General features: G+C 51.8%; 2 protein-coding genes across 4 annotated transcripts; both read right to left on the bottom strand.

Moving 5' to 3' along the window:
- Window positions 1-2,309: 2,309 nt before the first annotated feature.
- Window positions 2,310-5,297, bottom strand: LOC112886700. Its single transcript, XM_025952670.1, has 3 exons — window positions 4,750-5,297; window positions 3,639-3,757; window positions 2,310-2,868 (listed from the first exon to the last, which is right to left on the bottom strand). Exons 1-3 carry the CDS (start codon window positions 5,152-5,154, stop codon window positions 2,721-2,723), a joined length of 672 nt encoding a protein of 223 aa, XP_025808455.1. The 5' UTR covers window positions 5,155-5,297; the 3' UTR covers window positions 2,310-2,720.
- A 2,385-nt stretch (window positions 5,298-7,682) lies between these two features.
- LOC112887769 (potassium channel AKT2) lies at window positions 7,683-12,764 on the bottom strand. Of its 3 annotated transcripts, XM_025954032.1 has the most exons (8): window positions 12,293-12,764; window positions 11,946-12,164; window positions 10,434-10,650; window positions 9,989-10,306; window positions 9,314-9,871; window positions 9,045-9,227; window positions 8,245-8,929; window positions 7,683-8,119 (listed from the first exon to the last, which is right to left on the bottom strand). In XM_025954032.1, exons 1-8 carry the CDS (start codon window positions 12,508-12,510, stop codon window positions 7,953-7,955), a joined length of 2,565 nt encoding a protein of 854 aa, XP_025809817.1. In that variant the 5' UTR covers window positions 12,511-12,764; the 3' UTR covers window positions 7,683-7,952. The 3 variants fall into 3 exon arrangements, with proteins under 3 accessions (XP_025809817.1, XP_025809818.1, XP_025809820.1); XM_025954033.1 differs by lacking the exon at window positions 12,293-12,764 and having other exon boundaries at window positions 11,941-12,067; XM_025954035.1 differs by lacking the exons at window positions 11,946-12,164; window positions 12,293-12,764 and adding an exon at window positions 10,741-10,905.
- Between the last annotated feature and the right edge of the window lie 7,734 nt (window positions 12,765-20,498).

Below are 20,498 nucleotides of genomic sequence, written 5' to 3'. Positions count from 1 at the left end.
TCTGGAAGCAGCAGCAGCAGCAGCGCTAGCGCTCTGAAAAAATGGTGGTATCAGAGACGCTAGCAGCAAGCGACGAGCAGGCCCATGAACGAGCCCAAATTGTTATCTATCTACACGGCTTGGAGTACTCAGAAGGAACGGCGCCAGCGGGAACTCGACAACAAGGGAACTTTAACACCATCTCAGATCGCCACTCTCATCCAACAAGGATACCAAGTTGCTCTGACGCGCCATCTCATCCCCTACGAAAACACACATGGCTAGTGTAATGTGCAACCCAAATTCACAGGACAACCCTACAACGGGCCGCACCATTCTAGCGGGGTGAGCTGGTTCCTCGAACAAACATGCTGTAGGAGAGGCGTTGGTGGCTGTATCCCACTTTCAGCTAGGATAATCGGGCGACGACCATGATCGATCGATGATGAGACGATAGCGACGACCTTGTGACGCTGATGGGTAGCCGTGCCACGGCATGCCCAAAGGCGGAACCGGAGGATCTTCCTGTCGGAGATTTGGATACACTGCCGAACGGCAGGCTTGTGCTGGAGTTGGGACGGGCGGACGGAACCCTATTGTTTGGCAGGTCGTATTTGGTGGTTGAGGCGTCCGGGGATGGACCTCCCATTTTTGCTAGCGCCCGCTCTGCTTCGGCTGAGGACTTTTGAGGTGATGAGTCGCCGGCGTCAGGATTGCAGACATATTTTGCTGTCCAATTTTAAACGGGACGCATGAACATGAGGCATGTTTTGAGATCAGGGCAGCAGCCAGCGGGCTGGCAACGAGGGATACGGCGAGCTCGAGAGACGCGTCATTGCGCACTGTAATCTGTAGAGACCAAGTTTTCTTTTTAATAGCTGTAGAGACCAAGTTGGTAGTGCACTACTGCTTTTTTTTTTTTGTGCGTGTCTGAGCGCGCACCAGAGGGAACGTCAATGCAGAGTTAGTTGGGCCAAACTGGCAGCTAACCACGCACGGCCTATCAGGCGGGAACGTCCGTCGACTGCGTAAGAGCTATCTAGGCCTTCCCCGTCGGACCGCCGTCTTCCGGCCCATCCCGTCCGTCACGACGATCCCACCGCAGTCCCCACCCTGGACCAAAGCTTCACGACCGCACGGCCCTGCCGTTCTTAATTATCTCTGTACTTCGATAAATCCATGTAGTGGATATATCTGCCTCCGTGCGTGCAACCTAGTTTTTCCATCTTTTTTTGAAAATTTTTCACGTTAACTGCGTGCTTGTTTCCTGCTCGATCATCTCTTCCTTTTATTTTCCTAGAGCACCACGAAATCCAAAAAAGAAAAAGAAAAAAAAAAGGCGGACCGGGCTCCAATCAGCTGAAACTGAAAAAGGTTCACTGCACACCATGATGAGGGAGGGCAGGAAACGTAACTGCCGCAATCAGGCAGGCGGCCGGATTGAATGGCTCCACAGTGAACCGAAGCCGCTGCGAGCCCATCAGCCCGGCCCGCCAGCCTTCGCCTCCCGGCGAATGATGATCCATGATGAGCCCCGCCTGCGGCCGTGGCGGCAAAAGCCTGCGCCGAGTTACCACACCCCCGCCTCGCCGCAACAGTCGCCCCGGCCCCGGGTGCGCGCCGCACCATCATGGCTCGCGAGCGAGCCAGAGAGAACGGGCGACCCGATCGGCATCGGCTCCCGCCAGCTTTGTGCCGTCTCCCGCGGCTACAATGGTGCCGCACCGGCTCTCCCTGCGCGGCAGTGAAGGAGATTCGCCGCGGTGGTCCCCGGAGCCCCTGCCGGATTTGTCGCCGTGTCCGCCGCTCCATCCCCGGCCCCGTCGGCGCGCCGCGCCCGACCGGCTGTTCTTTCGTTCGTTCTCGGATCCCGGGCCGGGGGCGGGGGACACCCGTGCGCCGTCGTGCTGGTGACTACCACGCCGGCCGTGTCTGTGTTTAGGACTAGGAGCCTGAACTGAGCCGATGATGATGCTGCGCGTAGCGAGCGATCATTATTGGGTTTGGCTTTGGGCCCGGCGGGGCTGCGAGGGTTTACACACGACGAGACGAGGTCCTACGGTCGCAGGCTCGCAGCTGCTGGATGCGAGTACCTGCACAGTCCCACTAGTCCACTACTACGACGACCAGCTACTACATGCTGGTCTCAGACTGACATCGTCTGCTGCCGTACGTTTCCCAGCTAGACAAAAGCTACAGCCCGTGCACATGCATGTTGGCACTGGAGGGTGAGGAAGATCAGACAGCTGGTAAAACGCCTCGTCATCAGGTTATGCTGCTACGGTGCTTAAGCAAGCAAACAAACGCATCGCACGATGCGCAAATCCTAGTTTATGCAACGTACGTCCTGCTGCGCTCCTGAACCCTGCTCTACAAACCGACGGACACCCGCAGAACGGACGGGACGGTCAGGCAGTGGGTCAGCTTATGGTTGTTTTACAGTACAACACCAGAGTGAGGGGCAGCTAGTCAGCTACAGCAGTAGAGCTCAGGCACACGCTAGGATTGACAGGCGTGAGGATAGATAGAATACATCAATACAACACCATATCAGAGCAGCATCACACACACACACACACACACACAGATCCTGCACACGCTAGGATTGACAGGCAGTGGAGGTTATTGAGGCGGTTACAGCTACCTCATCGACCTCTTTGTAATAAGAAGCTCAGCCTTGGCAGTAATAAAAGTTTGCACGCAAGGAGGGAGTACGTCAGCCGTCAGCGTCGTCGTCGTCGTCAAGCCAGGAGCCAGAAGTTCTTCTGCCACCGGGTGCTGATGAGGTATCCGCCGACGCCCTTGCTCTGCCGCCGCACCGCCAGCGTCAGGCACTCCGCCCGGCTGATGCACTCCTCCACGAACGCCTCGCTGCTGCTCCGCATGAAGCTGCGCCACCGCCACCAACCGCAACACCGAGTTAACAACCTACCAGATAGATCAGAGTACTACTACTGTAGTACACTAGTGCAGACTTGAATAATGAGCATGTCAGTTCTGGCCACATGGTACAGTAAAAGGGTAACTTTCCCGACTCTGCAAGCTTTGAGATGTAAAAATAAGAACTCGAGAACAGCAATGGCAGGGGATGCACAGCACCGTTCTTGCTGGTTGGCCACAATTGGGAGATCGAATTTAAACTGGGAGGACAAGGGAAAAGGCATCTCCGGTTCATGGATAGATGTTGGCACATGGCTGTTGGTTGTCTGCTAGTTTTTGACCCTCAAGGGAGGCAGAGCTCCCATTCCCATCTCTGCTGCTCCACTGTTCTCTCTAGTAAAGAAAGTCCCTGTTCCTTCCTAAAATCGCCAGCTCGCCGAACAGTTCTTGGTACCAGAAACTTAGAGCTGCTAAATATACCCATTCATCCGGGAATTTTCAGGCACGGACGTCCCTGACACTGGGCATCTGCCTCTGAAATCCGGAGGATGATGGGCGTGCGTGAAGAACAGTGTGCGATAGGCTGTGCCAGCTGCGCGAGATTCTATTCCCTTTCTCTCTTTCGCCTTTGCGCAGGCCAGGCCAGCTGATCCTGATCCATCCGTGACAAGGGGTGCCGACGGATGGATGTGAACGCGCTGCGTGCACATGGCATGCATCTTGTGTGTGTGGTGTGTGTACAAACCAGGTGATGGTACCGGCGCTGAGCATGAGCTTACCAGCAGAAAGGCGAGGGCTTGCGTTGGCTGAGCACGAGCACGGACGCCTCCAGCTTCTTCACCTGGCTGAGGACGGTCGACAGCTTGGGCCCCTGGATCACAAGCGCCTCCACCTCCACCTAACACATTCATCAGGATTCAGGAAGCAGTCAGTTTTGGTTTGGATGACATCGCACGAGATACCGTGACGCATGAGCACGCCCTTCTCATCTCACCACGGGCGCATGCATCCACTGCAGCACACAGTGGCTCAAGTACAATGAAATACATTTAGTATATCTTCTTTTGGACAAATGACAACTGGAAAAAAAAATTGTACACTGACTGACATGTTAGACCCCAAAAGCCAGGGAAATTGTTCACAGACGTACTCAGAAGGCATTTCTGATTAAACTGTTGTTAGGGAGGTCAGGCTATTATTTTGAGCATCTTGCCTTTTGTGAAGGTGAGGCCCTTTTTAGCTTTAGGCCTGCCATGATCCATCAATGAAAAGGGTGGCCATGATTCCGTCTCCTTTCATGAACGTTCTGATCAGATCTAGCCAACCCACCTACTAGCATAACTCTTCTTGCCTCCAGGCAGTCAGTGTGACCGAGTGAGTGGCCCAAGAACCCACACGAACTTGATCCAAGAAAAAGCCACACGGCCAACCGTAACTCTCTCAAGTACAAATTTCACTACATGAACTGCTTAAAAGAAGCAATCTTTAGACTTATGGGGTTAGTAAAATTAGCACTTTTGTCGTTCAGTCTACTATACCAGCTTGTTGTCTTGAAGGCTGAACCTTGTAGCTGCTGGTGCAGATTAAGGTCATAAACTCACAATGCACATTGTAAAACAAACTTGTGGCATGCTTAAATGGTCCTTAAATGACTTCCCACGTGTTACCAAATTAAATGATTTTTTTAACGACAATCTAAATGGAAAAGAAAAATTGAAACAGAATGTGGAATTCCTAGCTCACTATACAGCTGAAGGTTCTGAAACAAAAAGAAAATGTGACTAACCAACCTTATCTGTTTACTGTGTGGATGCGTAATACTTGCAAGAACAAGCTGCAAATCACCACAAAGTAAAACTTGTGCACGCATGGACAGACAGGCGCACGCACCTCAGGCTTGCAGGCCTTGCAGAGCGCGCCGAGGGAGTTGGCGAGCGCGGAGGCGTCCGCCCCGCCGCCGCCGCTCCCGCTCTGCGGCGGCAGGACGTGGAGCAGGGTGAGGAAGTCGCCCTTGCTTGCGACGTGGGTGAGCGCCCACATCATGGCGTGCTTGGCGCCGGAGCTCTGGTCCACCACCACCATGACGCGCTTCCGCCCCGCCGCGGCCGCCTCCTCCGCCCGGCAGAACCCGCCGCCGCGGCGGTGGCCGCGGGCCCTCGCCTTCTTCCGGGACCAGCGCCGCGACCCGCGCCTGCTGCCGCCGCCGCACTCCCACTCCTGCTGCAGCGCGCCGCCGCCATCGCTGGAGCTCAGCTGCCGCAGGAAGTGCTCGCTGCTGCCCCCGCTGCTCCCCATCGATCGATCTCCTGTCCCGCCGCTTCCCAGGACACGCACGGTGCGTGCGCGCCGCGCGGCTCGGTGTGCGTGTGGGTGGGTGTGGTATCGAGTGCTGGGCTCTGGCTTTGGTGCGCGTGTGTGCGTGATGTAACGTTGTCCCTTGTTTTTGAAGTGGAGGCAGCCACGGGTGCGAGTTAACCAACACACGTCCCCTCTCTAAATCAGGTGGTTCTGCTAGAGTAAGAAACGGTCAACATTTTAAACTCCAATCACAGCCGTAAGAATGGTACGTGGAGACTGCCGGCACAGAGCCTTTTCTTTCCAACTTTCTTTTAGAGGAACTCCAATTTTCCCAATTCGTGGAGATAGTGTGAAGCTGTAGCTAGAGGTACACCATGGATGCTCGGGTGAGCCATCATATTTATGTTTTAAACTAGCAATAATATATAGGCTTAAATCACTTTATTTTAGCTTTACAACTCCAAATCTGTTAAGGAGTTGGGAGTCAGAATCCTACCAAATAGATCAGAGCTTTAAATATCTGTGATCACTGTCACATCTAGCAGGCATCTACATTTCCTTCTTGTGGCCATATTCACTTTCAACCGGCTGCTAAGCTAAAGCTTCCAAATGTTGCGTGGGGCCAACACTAATGCCTCAGCGGTGAATTGATGTAGAATCAGCCACTGTTATGCATGTCCTGACTTCTGAGCCGCTGCATAACAAGGACCACAGAGTAGAACCCAGAAGAGATGACACACACAGTAGTAAAGAAAAAAACTGAAAAATACTGGATGAGGAGGAGCAAGAACCAAGAAGTGATGTGCTTTGCTTCCAGGTTGCAGGAGTTGGAAAACGGATGTGATGTGCTTTGCTTGCACCGGGGAGTTGGAAAACGGACTCGTTATGCAGCCGGAGAGACGGCCAGTGATGCCAAAGAGATGGTCAGAGAGTTCATCACAAGATTCGTACAAAATCATGTCCGTGCAATCATGCTGAAACAGTTGCAATGCAAATCCAGGACTACTGATTTTATGGGCACCGGGTATGCGGGTACGCTTTGACTTCTAGTAGGGCCCTGCGTTATGGGGGCAGCCTGTACACGGCCCAGTCACCTGTCCGTACGCGCCTTGTCGTTTGGTTTCTCAGAGTATACAACGCAGCGTAGTCCACTGGTCGTGTGTAGGCATGTGTGTGTTGCCAGTGCGTGCGTAAATGCATTTCTCATCATGGAGTACCGTGGCTATTCCATGTACTGTGCTAACTAATTAGGGCGATTTTAACGTTCATTGGTATCCTTAGCAAAGTTTAGTTTAGACACTTAAGCGAGCATCTTAAGGTTACTGACCATCTCCAACAGATTACTCATCCCTCTCTCTAATATAAAAAGTTAATATTTTCATGATTGAAACTGCTCCAGCAGATTACCGATTCAATTCCCATCGCATAAAAGTTTTTGGTAATCGCAAAAACACATCTTCCTCTCACCTAAATGAAGGGGATTCATCCCTCTACCGTATCCTTGGTGATTGGATTTTGATAGTCTGTAGTTACGACTATTGCAAAAAATATAAAAGAAAGTATTGGTAATGGAAAGAGTGTGTGTTTTGGGTGTAAAATATGAGTAGTCTGTTGGAGATGCTCTAGTTGCTTAACTATACTAGAGAAAGGTGGATTAGAGTACATTTTGCAGCACTGCTGAGGCCGCTAGAGAGAGCACTGGGCTAGGCTACATTAATATCCAGCAAAGAAGCACGATCAGTGTGGTACCAAGGTGATGTGGAGCTTATGTGGATCCAAAGATTGACGTTGCCGGTGGCGGTCACAGAATTTGCAGTAAGCGGGGCTATTCGTCCCCATCGCCTCAACAACGGCCATCTTGTCCCACACCCCTTCGCTGTCACGCTCTCCTCCTCCACCGTCTCCATCAGCTCCGGTCGCCGGATTTGCCTCCACCGGCTGTCGCCGTCCCAATCCTCATTTCGCCCCCGCGCCGCTTCCTCTACCATCTTTAGTGGCTCCCGGCATCGGATTCGCCACCACCGGCCGCCGCTGCCCAAATCCAGCTCAATGAGAGAGCTCGCCGTCACGCCCCCGCCTCCCCCACCGCCCACCAAATATTCCTCGTCACCCGCGGCCGGCTGCACCCCGCCATCTCGCCGTTCCACCCACAACCCGTGGCTACTGTCGATCTGCTGCCGCCCAAAAACCCTTCACTACAGCTAGCAAACATCATCGACCCCGACCTCAAAATTCCGACCCCGGACCTCGTCCCTAAAACCACGAACCCGGCTCGGTGAATCACGAGTGCAAGGAAAAGAAAAGAAGAGGAACTCACGAGTGCGAGGGAGAAGAGAAAGAGTTGTTGGCCCATGTTGCGCTGAATATAATTGAGGCGCCGCTTCTTTTCAGACGATAGCTCATACTTTTGTTGCGCGAGCGATGCATAGTCATCGTCAGTAGAAATTGCAGAGATCAGCCGGTGGACCCCGTCAAATACTAGCTGATCTTCAGAGCACTCATGCTATATAAACACGGCCGATGAGTTAGGAATCAGTGGGATGGTTAGTATTGCGAGATTGAGGCACGTGGCACCCATCTCGATTGGGTTGCACAGGGTTGGATTTGCATTTTCAATGCATAGATCTGTTTTTTCTTTTCCCCCGCTGCTGTGTTCTACGACACTCCTCACGTTCTCTGAATCAGCGCCATAGAGGTGACTCGGTTATTCAACTCACTCCTGGTTGGATGCACATCTACCTTGTGACGCACTACTACTGCTGAAACACCCGAATCTACAGATGCTAGCTACGAGCCTACGACGACGCGGACACCGATCCCGTTGCTACCAGCCTCCTCAGATTCTCTTCGGTGACCACGAACAGCTTGTCGTTGTCCCGGATCACGTCGATGGAGTCGACCTCCGCTCCTTCGTCGTTCACGATCAGCGCCTTCTCCGCGTCGACGACTTTCAGTTTCTCGCCTGAAGAAAAAGGGAAAGGAAGCACAAGAACGAACGAACATGGTTCAGTTTTCAGTTTACTAGTACCCTGCAGTGAGTTTGCCGCTGCAGCTGAATTGAAATGAGCTATGGTTTTCTGGGCGTACGGATGATGGCTCTGAGCTCTTCCATCGTGGCGGGCAGGTTGATCAGCTTGCCGGCTTCCGAGCTCTGGGTCCTGGCGAACGGGTGGCCCTTGTATATGCTCACCCGAGGCAAGCGCGCGCTGTCCGTGCTTGCGCTCGGGAACCTGCCCTGACGGCTGTGCCCCGACGACGAGCCGCCGGGCACCGGGACAGCCGCTGGCGGGTCTATGATGGTGATCTGGTGGCCGAGCTCCCGCTTCCGCAGGAGCTCGCGCAGCTCGCCCGGCGACATCGTCAGCCGCGCGCCGCCGGGGCAGGAGCCGCCGCCGCCGTCGAGGCCGGCCTTGTCGACGCTGGCCCCGTTCATGATCAGGAACCTGGCCGCGTCGGCGTGGCCCTCGGCCATCGCGACGCGCAGCGCGGTGGCGCCGTCGTGGTCCTCCGAGTCCACGTCCAGGCCGAGCCTGAGGAGCTCCCGGAGCGCTCCGACGTCGTTGCGGCGCGCCGCGAGGCACAGGACGTCGCCGCCGGCGCGCGGGCTGGAAACGCGCGCGAAGTTGTACAGGATGTTGAAGATCCTGTGGTGCCCCGACGCGACGGCGTGCCACAGCGCCGTGTTGCCCTGCGCGTCCTTGATGTTCACGTTGCACGCGTGCTTGAGCAGCACCAGCACGCAGTCCTCGTACCCCTTCGCCGCCGCGATGTGCTGCGGGTGGCCGGCGTCGCCAAGAACAGGGTCCCAAAAGTCAGTGTACAGTATGATGTATTGTCAGCATGCAATTGCTCTGATGAATTTGTGACTTTGTACGTGTTCACTTTACCAATGCTGTTCTGCCCTTGGCGTCGCCGACGTCGGCGTCCTTCCCGGCCCTGAGGAGGTCCTCGAGCAAGCCGCTGTTCCCCATCGCGGCCACCGTCAGCACATTATTAGCATCGTCGTCCTGCTCGCTGGAGTTCTCTCCCAGCAAGTCCTCGACCTTCATGCCATGCATCTCGACCTGATGCTGCAAGACATTCCGAGGCAAGCAATGCAAGCGTTTCAGTCACTGATCACCAGCAGAGAGATGCGAGACGATTGGCGAGCGACGACCTTGAGGAAGTTCTTGATGATGACGACGCTGTCCGCGGGCCTGCTCTGCATGGCCTCCTTGAGCGTGGCCTGCTTCAGGCGCAGCAGCTGGCTGAGCGTCCTCGTCCGGAACGAGAAGCCCTGCGCGCGGTCGCTCAGCGCGCTCGCCTCGCCGAAGATGTCCCGCGCCCCCAGCGTGGCCTCCACCCGCTCGTCGATGCCGTCGAAACGTACGGCCTCCACCTCGCCGGAGACGACGACGTACACGTCGTCCGGCGCCTCGTCCTGCACGATCACGTCCTCCCTCGGCGGGATGTACTCCGGCTTCATCTTGGTGACCAGGCAGAGCAACCCTTCCCGGGAGACGCCCTTGAAGAGGTAGACGTCCTTGACGACCGGGAGGAAGAGCTGCTCGCAGATGCTCTTGTAGATGGACTTGGGCAGCTGGTCCATGAGCTGCTGCTGGTTCAGGCTCTCCGCCCTGAACTTGAGGCACATGTAGGCCAGGATCTGCTGCTTCAGCCGCGGCGGCAGGCGGTTCCGCCCCACGAAGCTGGACGCCGCCCTGACGCTGTTCCTCTGCATCCATCATCATCCAAACAAGTGCTCATCGTGTCATCTAATAATCTAGTAATTCGCCTGGGAGGTGCTGCAGGCCATTATTTGTTAGGAGGAGCAGATGGTGGTGGCGCTTACGAACTCCATGGTGCGGCGGGTGCCCTCGACGACGAGGTTGGTCATGTTGCCGATGAGGTAGGCGGTGAGGCCGAGGTTGAAGAGCATGTAGAATATGTTGAAGAGCATCTCGACGGTGTTCTCGGCGTGCAGGTCGCCGTAGCCGACGGTGGTCATGGTGGTGATGGACCAGTAGATGGCGGAGATGTAGCGGATCCGCAGGCTGGCCTGCCGGAAGTTGGGGATCGCCGCGCCGATCCACGTCTTGTCCCGGTCCGGGTACCGGTCGGCGATCAGGTAGTAGAGGCAGCCGGCGCAGTGCACCAGGAACAGCGTCACCTGAACGACCGAAACGTGCAGTGCAGGCCAGAGCAAGACGACGATGCTTCAGAATTCAGCCACCGGACGGAAAGCTGGTGCGTGCGTTCTTGAATAATCCAGAAGCAGCTGGTGTGTGGTTACCGACCGCAACGAGGCGCGCGCAGCGGACCCAGAAGTAGCTGAAGCGGATGTCCTTCTCGAGCCTGGTGAAGAACTGCTTGACCTTGCGGAGCCGCCAGAGGCGGAGCACGCCGAGCAGGCTGTAGGCGGCGCCCTCCCGGACCTCGCCAGTGATGAGGTAGGCCAGGCCCTGGAACGGGATCGTCGACGCCACGTCCATGATGAAGAACGTCGACAGGTACCTGCGCAAGCACCGCCCGTCAGTCCATTGGCAATTGCTCGATCAGAAGAGGAACAACCAATATTCATTCAATCAAGGACCGTTTTTTCACCTTATCAAGGCCCGGTTTAGTTTGGTCTATTCAATCAAGGACCTTTTTTCTCCTTGTCAAGGCCCGTTTTAGTTTGGGCTCGCCGCACTCTGGGATAAGGCCCATTGTACTAAAAGTCTAGAAAATTGGGTTCCGGGTTTCCGTCTCTTCCTTCTTCTTTTTTACCTACTTTTTTTGCGAGAAGATTATTTTATGGCTTGATATGCGTCAGATTTTTAGCTGCAGGAAATCTGAAGCGACTTTTCTCTGAAAACATGTTTGTTTTTCCTCCAAAAAGATCCTGAGAATGAAGCATTCTATGGTCATGAATATCGAAAGCTGGTACAATACTGTAGTAGCCAGCTGCTAGTACATACGTCCAGAGTATCGAATCTGGGGTAGAGGAACAAGAGTACAAACGTCACCTACCACAATCTGATGACGATCGAAATGGTCCATTTGGACCGTCCCAGGCCTGCACACGCATCTCACCCACGCGGCACTGTGCCTGCGTTCTAGTTCTACTATCAGCTAGCGGCGGCCCCAGGAAGGCCACAACTTCACGGATCAACAATGCGGTTTGGTTTTGGGTCCCATATATACACTGTGGAATCCATTACTGATATTATGGTTTCTTGACCTATATGTCATGAAGTGGTCTTCTGCTAGTTGCTTTTTCTTCCTGACTAGGAGTAGAAATGTGGCATCGTGTGCTTCCCGAATGAAATCTCCCTACTAGAGTACTAGCATGCTGTCACATTCAAGAATTTGAACCAAATTAAGCAGCATCTCGAATACGAACTTGCATGTCCCCATCCGACAGTGAATGATCAGAGGTCGGAAACAATTTTCTTTTTACTAAGAAAAGGTAGTGAATGATCAGAATGGAAATTGGACGGCTGAGCTAATCTCCAACGACACCCAGAACCAACCACCCTTGCCATTTTCTGACGGGTCGATGGCTCCGTGCACCTAAAAGAAAAGAAAGGGAGGGCCGGATCGGAGAAGAAAAAACTAGCATCCGAGGCAGGGCCGATGGAAGAGATCGAAGGTGCATGATCCTGCTAAGAGTCCTAGCTAGACGCCTGATCGTAGACGGCTTGTAAAACTTTTGGCCATTGGCATGCGCCCGATCGAGAAAAGCTAACTGCTGGGAAGCTGCAATGCGCGAGGCAAGAGCAAGGCGTGGTGTGCGCAGCGGCCAGCGGAGCGTACTAGTACCTGACCTGAGGGCAATCTTCTTCCTGTCTCGGACGAGGAGCTGGGTCCTGGGGTCGATGTAGGCGACGAAGAAGGTGAGCACGATGTCGACGGCGAAGAAGAGGTCCACGACGATGTCCGCCACCTCGAGCCCGCCCTTGGGGGACGCGTTCATGAACGCCACCTCGAACGGGTACACCCACGCCGAGTACGCCACCAGGACCACCATGAACGTCTCCCAGCACCTGATCGACGGCGACCGCCCATGGCGGCACGGATGTCAAATTGCCCATCCAGCAGATGGCGTGGTATAGCCGTATAGGATGCAAAGATGATCATCTAATGATGACCACCATCAGATTCCATCCGTCACCTGTATCTGGAGTCGAGCGGCGAGATGACCCACTTGTCGGTGCCGGCGTGGAACTGGCTGTGGCCGGACGGCCCGCCGAGCGGCGGCAGGATGACCTTGGACAGGTTCCGGAGGTTGAAGGAGCCCGAGCCCCAGCCAGAGCTGCGGGAGCCCGAGCCGGCTGAGCCGCCGGCGCTGATCGTGCTCGCGCTCTCAAAGCCGCCCGAGCTCATCTTCATCGCGCTGCCAATATAATCTACCTTCCCCAGCAGCCTATCCTAGTACCGGCCGGCCGGGGATCGGAGACGGAGGAGGAGAAATATAGGGGGCCGGCCGGCCAAAAAAAGGCGAAACGAAAGCGAGAATCAAATCAGATCAGTGGCGGGCATCGAAATAATGAGACCGAGCATCGCATCGACGCACCAATAATGGAGGAGGAGGAGGAGGAGGAGGGTGAGGGCACTGTCCGGCCGGGACGACAGTGACCACCGGGCGCAGCTGCACACACCTCGCGAGAGCTGCAGGCCTGCTGGGCTGTTGGGATTTGTACGCAACCGATCGGGACGTAGAAGACCGGTAGGTACGGTGTGGCTGAGAATCCGCCGCGATTTTCAGACACTGTTACTATATACGTGCGCTCGGTGTAATCTGTCTGAATTCTGATCACTGCTAAGTAAGGCTGCGTGTATGGAACGATGTGGACGTGTGCCTTATCGGCGGTCCATGCAGACCCTACCTGTCGGCCCCGGCGCCAAGCGTGCCGGCCATGCATGCCCGCGTGCTGGCCGCTCAGGTCCTTTTTGGCTGAATGGCAGCGACAGTGAGGACGATCGATGGGAGCCTGTGCGCAAATGCAGCTTCGCTTCTCCATCCATGTTTATCACGATTCCAACGATCCTATCGCATCACAGTTAAACCCTAGCCGATCAAAACTGTTTTTTTTCTTTTTTGGCACGAACTTCAGGTGTACTAGTACATATCCTGCACTTTTCCTGCTGAATTAGGTAAGCCGTCGTCGTCGTCACCAGGCATACATCTAGGTAGGCTTTCTGCTACGATGTGAAAACTTTCTGCTGCTTAGTTTACAGAGCGGTAGATTTCGCTGTCAGAAAAACTAGCTAGTAGGATCGGTGGGTGCACGCATGAAGCTAGGTAATAAACCATATTAATCTGCGGTTGTCAGAGTGATAAAATGAGATTTGACACGCGATATTGACTTTGAAGCGGCGGAACGGGACAGATGATGACCGGACGTCTGCCAAGAAAAAACATGCTGCAGGCTTCGGTACTGGGAAGCTCGATCATCTGCTGGCCACACAAGTGACAAGTGGTATTAGCTGTGGTATATGCCTGTTGGATAGGACACGCAAATTGGTATCGCATCAGGTGATGCGCTCGTGATTTTGTCCAAGAACATGTTAGGCTAGTCACTGCCTCCCCCTATCCTTCCTTGTCACTAGCGATACCTTCGCGTCTTCCTTTTCTTTTTCCCCCATCTACTCTTGTCTTCGAGGCTTCGGCAACTTCTGTTTGTTGGATCCGCCGCCAATGCTCTAACCTGACCATATCAAGACACATTGCTATGATTCTGCCACCGCCACCGTACCTCCACGAGGACCATGTCAACACATTGATAGGGGCGGAGCTGGAACACTACTAGGTAAAGAATCTTTAGTTCTTTTTATTGTCCCAACCAGTTTTGGATCCGGACTAACGAAGGTTTTAGTTCCAGATTCAACAGCTAGGGGTCGGCAGGGAACTAAAGGAGCTTTATTTCCAGTTGATCGTTTAGTCCTGATTATTGTTAGCTCCAACCGGGACTAAAAGTCCTAAACATTTAGTTCCGGGTGGTAACACCAACCGGGATTAAAGATGACCCTTAGTCCCGCGGTTGGTAGCTCCAATCCAAACTAAAAGCCCGAACTAAAAGGGTCTTTAGTCCCGGTTCCAACCTGGACTAAAGGGTTCTTCACGGGTTAGTTTAAAAGGATTGCATCTCATTCAAAATAACATGTGCTATGTAGGTATGATAGTAAAGAATATGTGCGTGAGGCAAGGGATCTCGGGTTCGAGTCCTAAGCACCCGAAACTAATAATCCGTAGTTCCGGATTCGTAGTCTCGTTCCATAACCGGAACTAAAAAGGTTAGGAACCGGGACTACTAGGTGATTTTGTACTAGTGGAAATAAGTCATGCCCCGGGCTGAATAGCTAACCAATGCCTAATTTCATACTAGCTTTACCATGTTACACATTTTTATTAAACTAATGTAAGATTATATTTTAAGCCTAGTATCCGGGCTGCAGCACACGCAACACGGGGCCTGGCTCCGCCACTGCACACTGATATGGTTACGTTCCGCGTAGGTAGGAAGATACAAACCATCATATATTCCACTGACCAAGTCTAAAAGCCCATTATTCCATTCAGCCCACCTTTAAGAGTAGCCATTTAAATCACCGATAGCTTACATAATGATAATTTGAGACAAATCATTGATTATTTTAGCCACCGCCCCTAGGCCCCCCTAGGCCTCATCTAACAGCAACAAGCTTATTGCAAAGTCATTACCAGAAACTATTTAAAGTCCATTTTATTTCTTTCAGCAATTCACTTTGTTCACTTAACCTCCTAAGTAAAATTTAGACTCAATTTACTCCTCCAACAATTTCAATTAGTCCAATCTACCCTCTAATGATATTTCTCTTTTTTTCCTCCATGTACGAATTAAATTTTTAGATCAAATTTTATGAGTGGATAGAGAACAGGATGTCATATGTTAAAAAATACATTAAAAATGATTATTTTCATAATTTTGAAACATTTAACACGAAATTAATCATAAAAATATAATTCTGCATGAAAAAAATTATAATATATTTTTCTAGCATAGGGCATCATATTATAAGTTACATTGCAAAATTTAAAGTTCAAATTCCACTTGTAAGTGGAGAAATAAAAAAGAGAAATCTCATTAGGGGGTAGATTGGACCAATTGAAATAGTTTGGGGTAGTAGTTTGAGCCTGAATTTTGTTTAGGAGGTTAAGTGGATAAAGTGAATTGTTGATAGGAGTAAAATAGACTTTTTCCTTTTCATAAAAATCAAAATGCTCCGGCTGAACTGGAAAAGAAATATTTATTGTTTTAAAATATTCCAAGAATATAGAAAGATTGTTTGTCTAGTAAACCATAAAAAAGAACTATTACTAAAGAGTTTTGGTTAAACAAAAACTGTTCCAAATCAAGAAAAATGTTTCAAAAATTTTGCATAGTTGTCCCACCAGCATGCCGTCGAAAATTTGTTCTAAAAGAATAAATGATCTAGTAGAATAAAAATGTTGTCTCAAACCAAGAAATAATATATTATATGGCCCAACACGATTTTTCTTCTGGTAGCCCAACACGGCCTGCATAACCAAGAAAGACCCTAGGTTGATTTCAGCCCAATATTATAGGGCCTGTGTAACTGAACCCACGATTTTTCATCTGTAGTCCAACATGGGCCGCTGAGCTGATCAATGTGCAGGGCGGGGGTGGTCAGCTCAGGCCCCAATGCGCAGGCCCAGAAACATTGCTTCTGCACAGGATCTGCGTCGCAGAAACAAACGACAGAAGGCAACATTGGCCGTTGCATGGAGATCGTCCGTCACAAGTAGCAGATGGAACTATACTGACGCCTCTTAAAAAAAATCTACGGAGACACCAATCACCAATGGATCTTGCGCTGCAAATCTTGCTCATCAGCCGCCGGCCGGTGAAGCAAGTTTTTCAAGTGGCCGGGGCTATGATTTGCTCTGCAGCTGCAATACTCCCAGCTCTTCCGGCGCCTCAGCCATGCAGGACCATGACAGGAAGAGCGCTAGCTGCTAATCAAGTAATCAGACCAACCTCTCGGGAATGGGAGTCAAGTAGTCAACCAAGCTCTGGAGAAGTGGAGATCAAAGAGGAAAAAAGATGCCATGGAGAAGAATCTTGTTGTGACCTCGAGACCCAAGGCCTGAATCCCGGAGCTTTTGGTCGGTTTCCCAGGTTGCCAAAACCGCAGCCGATGCAGCAAGGGGACCTTCACCTTTCTCTAGCCTTGCCCTTGCGTGGGATGAATCCAAGGTCCAAACAGCCGATTGTTAACACAGTACTACCCAACAGAGTCTTCACTCTTCACACCATGTACTGTACTTTTTAGATATAAAGGAAGTCTTTATCTAGTTTCCCTAGTTTTTTTATTGCAACCTTTCATTGAACAGGGAATGGGCATGGCATGGCACTGCTACTGTGCAGCCACCTGTATTATTGTACTATACGAATAGTGTCTGAACCCTAAAATGGAAGGGATGACGTGCTGTATGTGGACTTGATGACTGCCGGAATGCCAGTATACATTTGCTCATGCGGTTAGCAATTTAGCAGCCTGTTGGAAAAAAAAGGATGAATCAGGATTAGGAGCTGCTAGCTTTACCGGTTCCCCAAACATGCCGCGCGCTCTGGTAGGCGTCGCTTTCCTCCTCACTTTCCTTTTCACGCCGCTTATCATTTCCGTTGTCCTTGTTATGCCATGTTTTTTCTCCCTGATGGAATGCGCCATTCCCTTTCTCTCATTTCCCCCCTTTTCCTCTTCACGCCTTTCTTCTACTTTGATCAAGTGGTTGATGAAAGCGAGAAGCTAGATTCCTCAAAACAAAAACATAAAAGTGAGATGCAGAAGGCACGATCGATGAAGAGCTGCTGCTGAAGCGGCATGTCACGGTTACTGGTGTCAGTCTGTCAGGAAACGATCGATTAGATGTTGCTCAGCATGTTTCTTTGTATTCTCTTTTTTTTTCCTGAGATGGAGCCAATGGTTTCATCTCCTGTAATCAGTACGGTTTCTCTTTTTCCCTAGCCAGTGATCGCCGCCGTTCCAAATCGGTTTTGCAGGTTGTAGCAGCTGCAGGTTTCAGGAGAGGATCTTGCTGCCCTGCAGCGGCCGGTAGCGTCCTCGATCTCTTTGACTGCTTATTTTCTGGGTAAAATAGACGTTTTAGTCCTTTAACTTTAAACAGAGATAAGTTCATTCCTCAACTTTTAGATTAGCCAATATAATCCTTCAATTTTCGTTTTGGGTCAAACTCACCCTTATGCTAATATTATACCCTATAATAATATGAGATTTATGCAAAAAGTCCTCTTTACCCTTAGTTCATTCCCTTCTAAATTCATTTAAGAGCCGATGTGTTTAATTTGGAATATATTATCTACCCATGCATCGTATTATATTGCGAATGCGTGGAGAGTAAAATTAAACTGCTTATTGTATAACTACGTACCATCATATAAAATATTGCAAAAAGATGAGCGAAACAGTGACACAAAATAGTGAAAATTGGGGAGGTGAAAAATAAGGATAATTTTTTATTTATCTTATATTATTATAGTGTGTAATATCGGTAAAGGGACGATTTTGATCTTAAAATAGAGGGACTATGTTGATTAATTTGAAAGTTGGAGGATGAATCTAACTTTGGGTCATCCTTTTGAAGCGACGAAGCGTTGCTCCGTGGCCTCTGCTGCTACAGTCCATACGAAATCCTCTGCTGGAATCGCAGACAGGAACCCACGCATGCGCTTCCATGCGCGTTTCAATTTCCAAGCGGATCCAACGGGCTGCCGCGTGCTCTGCGACGGAAGCCATCAGATCAGATCGATCGCGCGCTTTCGCTGCAACGGTGCCCTGTGTCGTTGGTGCCTACGTAGTACGTACACATCCAAAAGCACTTTGCCGACCACCGCCTTCCATCCTTCCTTTCCATCCATCGGGGCGGGGGGGGGGGGGGTGGGGGGGTGGGGGGGGGGGGTCGCGTCCTCTCAGCTGTGCATGCCTTTTTCGTCCCTCCTCTCTCCCGGTTCTTGACGGATTACGTCAAAGCTAAAGCCCGTCTAGTTGCGAAAGACTAAAGTTCAACTCTATCACATTAAAAAGAATTTTATTATTTAAATTTAGAAATATTAAATAAAATTTGTTTATACAATTTTTTCATAGATGAGTGTTAATTACGAGACGAACTTAATGAGCCTTGTCGGAGGATTTCTCCAGCCGGGTGGCGGAAAGTACCCGTCTAATTCCAGTTTAGAATGAGTTTGGGGAAAGTCAAGGAATGCTAGATCAAAAGTTGTAAGAACACGGAAAGCACACAAGGGTTTAGAGTGGTTCAGGCCGCCGGAGCGTAAAACCTTACGTCCACTATGTGTTGTATTGCTTGTGAGTTTGTGAAACTTATGTGTTAGTGGAACTTTTGACGTTTGAGTTCTAACATGCGCGCTCTCCCTTTTATAGGCTTAAGGGGAGCGCGTACACTGAGCGGGGGTCCTGACAGGTGGATCCGGCGACATATTAAATAACATACATATTGGAGCCTTAAATGCCACAAATTGAAAATCTTCCTCTTCGGCTCCCGTGCGTATCCTCTACCAAGGTATGGTCACGTGCCGTCTCGCTAGCACAGGGTCTGTGCTGTCAGTGACATGCGTAGTGAGAGACGTGCTGTCACTGTAGGGTCAGTTCCCGCTGACAGACGAAGAGGCTATGTTGACCTGCTGTGCTGTAGCCTCCGCGCACACGCCGCGGCCCTTCTGCAGCAGGTCATAATACCCCTTCGCTCACGCGCGTGGCGCTGTGACGTGACTACACGCCGCTCGCCCGCGCATGCGGTGCGGTCATGCGACGCGCCGCCTCGGTAACTGGCGGGCTTACCGTGGTGTCAGCATACCTACTCAACGTGTCAGTGAGCAGCCCATGCCCTGTCTCAAGCACGCGCACCCCAACCACCCGCATTTAATGCGGTAGTTGGACTGGCTTCCAGCAGAAGGCTAGCAGTCACCGGACACGTGGCGGTGCTGGTTTAGCGGCCGCTCCCCTAGGGGCACATGGCGGCACCGGACCTCCTCCCAGGTGGGAAGGGAGGTCCGGGCCGCCCTGGGTGGCACAGGCGCACAGATCCCCCCTGAAGGTCCGGCTTCCACGCGTAGGGCCCAAGACCACCTCGCGATGGTCCGGGCCCTCCGTAGCCGTTCCTGAGGACCTTCTCCTCGTGGGTACGTGGAGGCGCCGGACCTACTAGAGCGCGGTGTGAGGTCCGGAGACCGTGACCCCAGCTGTCAGGCCCAGGCCTTACGCCCCGTCACCCAAAGGCTTAGTGCGAGGTTACGGATAACCTCGCGCCCCTGGGGTTGGACACACTAGCAGGAGGTACCCCTGTCTGTATCTGTATGTACCGACAAGCCTAATTAATCTATGATTTGCTACAGTAATACTATTGTACCATCAACTAATTATAGATTAATATATCTTATTAGATTCGTCTTGCGAATTAGTCTAGGAGTTTTGCAATTAGTTTTATAATTAGATTTTATTTAATACTTCTAAATGATAAAATTCTCTTTGATGTCATAGGGCTAAAGTCCCAACACGACCTTACACGCTGCTCTGCAAAGTTTTTGAAGGAGCTCTGCAAAGTTGAGATCAAAAGGTTCCTGCAGCAGGTTTATCTGCGGCGGAGTGTGCCTACATGGTTACAAACTTACACAGCAAGGTATCCGTGTAATCTTGGTTTGAGTATCAGCAATCCAGCAGAGTTTTGGGCGTGCACGCATGGCACAAGATGCTACTGGGGTCGTCCTGATCGAGGATCCAAGGGCAACTGCAGCTGCAAGGGACCACGGAGAACGTGCCGATTGCCCCCTGGCGCTCCCACGCACCGCCACCCGCGGGATCACGGAGGAGCACCGCGAGGCGCGGCCGAGATGGCGAGAACGCCATCATTTCCGAGCCCCGACGACGGAGTGCCTGTCCGGCGCTTGTCCGGCAGTACATGTACACCGGCTGGTTCCTCAACTGCTCGCCTGATCCGGAGTCCCGACAGCGGTCGCGGAGGTCAACCGACAACCGAAGCATCTCCCGCTCGCGAGTCACGACGGGGCTCACCGTGAAAGGGAGGACCGCGGGTGGCCTATTATCGGCACGACGATCGTTCCCACCACGACCGCCCGGAATGCGGCAAGGAAGGAACAAGGGAAAGCGTCATAACCGGCGGCTCTGCCCATGGATGGCAACCATGCATATATAATTCTCTTGGCAAATTTTGTAAGGAGCAGTTTTTAGAGTCTGTTCGGATCTACCAGCTAATCGAACTGTCAATTAATCGGCTATTTGGTAGTAGATTGCTAATTTGAGTTAAGCACTTAACGTGGATC

Source organism: Panicum hallii, chromosome 3, assembly GCF_002211085.1.
Source record: "Panicum hallii strain FIL2 chromosome 3, PHallii_v3.1, whole genome shotgun sequence".
In the NCBI taxonomy this organism is placed as follows: domain Eukaryota; kingdom Viridiplantae; phylum Streptophyta; class Magnoliopsida; order Poales; family Poaceae; genus Panicum; species Panicum hallii.
This window is presented reverse-complemented; position numbering and strand designations above follow the sequence as displayed.

Bases quoted from the DNA above. Each gene is read 5' to 3' on its own strand.
- LOC112887769 (XM_025954032.1), bottom strand. From the start codon at position 12,510: ATGAAGATGAGCTCGGGCGGCTTTGAGAGCGCGAGCACGATCAGCGCC. The intron at 10,307-10,433 runs GTCGGTAACCAC...TCGGTCGTTCAG, and splicing joins GCTGCGCGCGCCTCGTTGCG to GTGACGCTGTTCCTGGTGCA. The intron at 9,228-9,313 runs GTCGTCGCTCGC...AATGTCTTGCAG, and splicing joins TCATCAAGAACTTCCTCAAG to CATCAGGTCGAGATGCATGG.
- LOC112886700 (XM_025952670.1), bottom strand. From the start codon at position 5,154: ATGGGGAGCAGCGGGGGCAGCAGCGAGCACTTCCTGCGGCAGCTGAGC. The intron at 3,758-4,749 runs GTGCGTGCGCCT...TGAATGTGTTAG, and splicing joins GCAAGGCCTGCAAGCCTGAG to GTGGAGGTGGAGGCGCTTGT. The intron at 2,869-3,638 runs GTAAGCTCATGC...GCGGTGGCGCAG, and splicing joins AAGCCCTCGCCTTTCTGCTG to CTTCATGCGGAGCAGCAGCG.